This window comes from Austrofundulus limnaeus, unplaced genomic scaffold (genome assembly GCF_001266775.1).
Source record: "Austrofundulus limnaeus strain Quisiro unplaced genomic scaffold, Austrofundulus_limnaeus-1.0 Scaffold529, whole genome shotgun sequence".
Taxonomy (NCBI): domain Eukaryota; kingdom Metazoa; phylum Chordata; class Actinopteri; order Cyprinodontiformes; family Rivulidae; genus Austrofundulus; species Austrofundulus limnaeus.
Genome location: NW_013952931.1, coordinates 73,253 through 78,277, shown reverse-complemented (window position 1 = coordinate 78,277; position 5,025 = coordinate 73,253). Strand labels below are relative to the sequence as shown.

The following is a 5,025-nucleotide window of genomic DNA, read 5'->3' as shown; positions in this document are numbered from 1 at the left end:
AGACAAGAATCTGAAAATGTAATTAGGTCATTTTGACCAAATTTGACTTAATCCTCATTTCGATATGATGGGTCACAAATGTCCTCTGGCTTTGATATGACACTGCAGATCTATATGAATGAATCTTTGCCTGTACTGATTTTATTTCACTACCTGACTTTATCATACCAGACTAACATGTTCACCTCAGTGCCATGTCACCACTTCTATGACATAATACGGCAAATATATTAAAAATTCACATTTTTGTGCTTTAACTTTTTTATAATGGTTATGTATGTGGTTGGGAAGACTTGACAAATGAACGATCAATTCAAGTTTGTTTTAATATTTACTGGTCCTGAATAACCCCTGCTCCATTTAAAAAAATGTTTTTTCTGTGTTTTTGTCCTGTCCAGGAGGCTGGTTCTTGGGGTGAGGCCAAAGGACCAGACTCAATGAGTTTCCAGCGAAATGTCAGAGAAGTCAGGGCAGAGCACCAAGGCAAAGGATGGCAAAAAGTATGCAACCCTTAGCCTTTTCAACACTTACAAAGGCAAATCTCTGGAAACCCAGAAAACTGCTGGTAAGAGTTATGTTTTGTTTACTGTCCGAAAACTATCAAACAGGTTAAAATTGTGTTTACTTTTTGTACCCTCTGTGAGACTTTGAAAAATGTATGTTTGTCTACAATGAGGAAAACTACCAATGAGATAACAGTTCCTCATCAAAGTACTCTGCAGTTCTTGGAAGTATTTMATTTCCTTGACCCTGAAAAGTGTTCATGTTCAACGTAACTCAACTTATTAGCTTGACAAAACCTAAAGTCGTTATCTTTTTTGATAATTAAGTCTTTTCTCTTTATAATCACATCTCTTTATTTAGTGAATATAATCTAAAAATCATTATGGGAAAAACACCCTTACTACAATCAAGATGTACGTAGCTGTGCAGTATCGCTGCAGGAAAATACATCCCATTTGGCTTTACAGGCATCTGCAGGTCTGTTTTTGACCAAATTTACCTCAGCTTTAGTGTTGCTGTTACTCTGTATGCTACATAAACAGAAGATCAAAGACGCAAATGACGGACATCATTTTCAAAAAACAACAGCACACAAGTGTCCTATGGCGTGTATACAAGCATGGACCATAACTTATCCTCACTTTGGTAAATATCATCTACCTTAAATCTGTCATTTAAATATGAGAAGTCTTGTACCTAAACTGGATAAATTCAAAGTAATACTTGCTCAGACACAAGCACATGTTATGGCTATATCAGAAGGCTCGGGCGGCGGCGGCTTCCGCAGCACAGCGTGCGCGGAAAACGCTCTGCGCCCCTTCCGCCTTCCTTGCGCGCCGCCCAAAACGTACGTGACGCGACGCACGACCTCTAGAGGCGCATCCTCAAAGACTGCATGTAAATCGGCCGCTCCTGTCGCTCAAAACGCATTTGGTGTGAACGTACCATAAGAGTTTCTTATTTTGTGGGAGGAGTTTGCCCAACTCAATATTGGTCAGATTGACAGTGGGGTTTGAGGAAACTGGAGGAAGCGGGTAGTAGTTTGGTCAAATTGGCCAGGAACCACCTGGAAGCACGTATATTTTTTAATATAGATATTAATTTTAGTCATGATAGGAGTGAACGCCATACATGTGGAGAGATGTGAAATAAATTTGACTCTGTCAAAACATCCCTAACCAGCCTGTAAAAGATAGCTAAAAATGAGTATGACTTAATATTAGTCTTAACTCGAAACAGGAAGGTGCTTGCCGCATGGTATTTAAAGTCAATAATTTATGTTAACATGTTCACACTAACTTTTATTTAAGCTATTGTTCTGCTTTAAACTACACGGACAGTCAATAAATTATATTATTTTACTAATACCATTTCCTCTTTTAAGTTGCCCAACAAGACAAGTCAATCTGACCAATCAGGGTTAGGACAAACCCCGCCCACACACTAACTCTGCCTATCAGTAACCGTGTTTCCATCAAGGCTTTTTGATGCGCAAACTGTGGAATGAATTTAATGATGATCTCAAGCTATGTGCTTTTTTTGTGAGCTTTAAARGAGCTCTGAAATGTAAAAGGAGAACATCTTACGCTGTTATGTAGATTTATTTATGTTTTGTGTAGGGTTGGGCATAATCGTATCGTGTGCAATTAATCGTCAGAAAAACATTAATCGATTACTTTTTGACACTTGGTGATTAATATGGTTAATGTCACGAGGCAGAGTCCGCTCAGTGCTCCTCTCTGCTTCAGATATAATGAACGTAAAAAAAAAGTGTAAAAAAAAAAGTTCTGTAACTTATTTATCTATCAAAACAATTTATAGTATGATATACAGCCTGAAGTCTGTAATTTTGACACAATTTGGAACAGTTTTTTTACAAAGAGCAAATCTTTCCCACTAAATTGGTCATGTGACCAGGATATAAGGGTGTCCAGGGACTCCAGGGGATTGATTGTCAAATTAATCGTTATCAGCTAAATACCACAATTAATCTTGATTAATTTATTTGCCAATATTGCCCAACCCTAGTTTTGTGAAGATATCTTGGTAGGTTGTTAAGCATAAAATAAGGTAGGCAAGAATAAGCTTGGCTTCAGCCTATCCCTTTTTTGGTAAATTATGAGTTTATTGTTTCCGTTTTGTTGTTTTTTATGTTTAATGTGAAAGATTTACCAAAAATAAAGTTGATTGATTGATTTAGAAGTGTCGCATTAAAAATGCAAAAAAAAGTCGGATGGAAACAGCAAAATTTGAAGAAAAAAAATCCTCAATTCGCCAAAAAGTTTTTACGCTCGCTTGAGGTGGTTTTTGGATGATTCACAAAGTAGTTAATGCGCAAAATGGGAGATGGAAACACGTTTGCCAAATAAATTCTGACGTAGCGCATATTTACCTCACGTGACGTTCAGCTGTTTCCGCTTTCCTGCCTCGTCCCGGATGTTATCATAAACGTGCAAAAACATTGCGTTTATTTCCCTACGTCTCCTGGCAGCGTTAAACATAGCCTGTACTAGCTGAATAGATAGAATTATTACAACTTGCCCAATAGCAAGGCATTCACGAAAAAATCGCTCCATTGTCCCGAGATGATTAGCCTCTGCTAGTTAGCAAGTTTCACTTCCTGTTTACTACCGCAAAGCTTGTCGCCGACGTCTGACGTAATCACGCGTTGTGTAGCCTCGTTTATTCACATCAAACAGTCGAGAGGGAAACTAGATAGAAACAGTCTAGATTCAAAATTTTATTTATTTAATTTTTTTGCGAATTTTGAAAATTTCGATAAAAATTCACTCTAGAACTGGATGGAAACGCGATTAGTGTTAGGGCAAACTCCGCCCACAGAAATACATGTACTGCAGAGACCTCTACTTGCATGTCTCACTGGTAGGAGGTCCCCTGGGAAGACCCAGGACTTGCTGTGGGGGGTGTATCCTGTCTGGTTTGGAGAGGCCTCAGGACCCCCCAGGATGAGCTGGAAAGTGTCACTGGGAAGAGGAAGATCCGGTTTTCTGTCCTGGACTTGTTACCTCCATGACCCGATTATGAATAAGTAGCTTTAATGAGCTGCTGTAAACAAACACCAGTCTCTTTGTTGGAACAACCATGACAGTAAAATGTTGTAGCTGATGTGAAACTTTGTAAAATAGTTGTTTAAATAGTTAAATAGTGAAATCAGAACTGTGCACATGGGGTCAGTGACTTCAGTCCACACTGCAGTCACACCACATGCACTAAAGTTGTATTCAGGAATTTCAGTTGATCCACATGATCAGAGCAAAGGTAACTGAGCTAAGGTGTAACTGTGTCAGTGCTAAACACTGTTTCAGACTGTGGTATACCGGCACTTTTGCAGCTTTTCTCCTAAATCTTAAGCATTTTTATTTTTGAAAAGAAAACCCAGACTACACAGGAAATGGCACCAGGAGAAGAGTAATACAGAAAGTCTACTCTTACACAAACATTTCAAGTTTTAGCAGTTCACTTCTCAAAAGAACTTATACCTTTTAAAAATCTGCTCGAATTAACTTTAGGTTTGAGTGTGAAAATAAAATTCATCATTTTTTTATGCATTACTCGTCACATCCATAATTAGGGTTCCTACAGACCCTTAAAAAGTCTTTAAAAGGCATTGAATTCATCGATCCAAAAATAAGGCCTTAATTAGCCTTAAAATGTCTTAAATCAGTCTTTCAGAAGTCTTAAAAATGTTARCACATTGTAAATAGGATGATTGTAATCTGTCTCAAATATTAAAATAATTGGTAACATTTTTAAACATTCACATGCAGACATTCCTCTTTGACATCACTTCCTGTTGCTTCACATGCAAATATCTCAACAACCGTCTGTCTGAGCGTCGTGAAATTTGTTTCATAATATTTTAATAATGTTGTTTTTCCAAAAATATATTCACATTTCTTACAAAAAAGTTGATGTCACAGGCACTTTAAGGTTTCATCCACAGCAAATTAGGGTTGAGACCCAACTGTAGGTCATAAAACTCCAAATTTTGGATCGTTAGAGAATTTCCAGGAATTAAATTATGTTTAAAACTGACTGCTAAGAACATTTCTGCTATATTTGACAAAAAAGCAGTTCGATATGGTTAAAAACAATTGATTTGTTAGGAATATTTGAATACTTCAACCAAAAATACTTTGATTCATGAGTTTCTGCCAGTTTTATTTATTTTTTTGTCATTTGTGTTTATTATGAAATTGGTCTTGAACTTGATTTCATTTGGCATTAAAAAGTCTTAAAGTCTTAAATTTAGTTTACCTTAAATTGTAGGAAACCTGATTATGCCGTCTCAGATTAACCTGTATGACTCAAAGCTACATTTGCTGCGTTTCCATTGACCATGAAAATGTGCAAATTAGAATTTTGAAAATAAATTTGCTCAATGGAAACACGTCAATTTCGACAAAGAATGTTTTTCGACAAAATGTTTTTACTCTAGGATGAGGTGGTATTTTGGCCACATCGAAATTGGTGTTTGTCGCAAAACTGCAATGGAAACAC

At 37.0% G+C, this 5,025-nt stretch overlaps 1 protein-coding gene across 1 annotated transcript in view; it reads left to right on the top strand.

Moving 5' to 3' along the window:
* prrc2c (proline-rich coiled-coil 2C) overlaps window positions 1-5,025 on the top strand; it is a gene marked incomplete in the record, with an annotated part of 90,325 nt that overhangs the window by 18,905 nt on the left and 66,395 nt on the right. Inside the window, 1 exon segment of the mRNA XM_014026140.1 lies at window positions 399-565. Within this exon segment, the coding sequence (XP_013881594.1) occupies window positions 454-565 (112 nt within the window).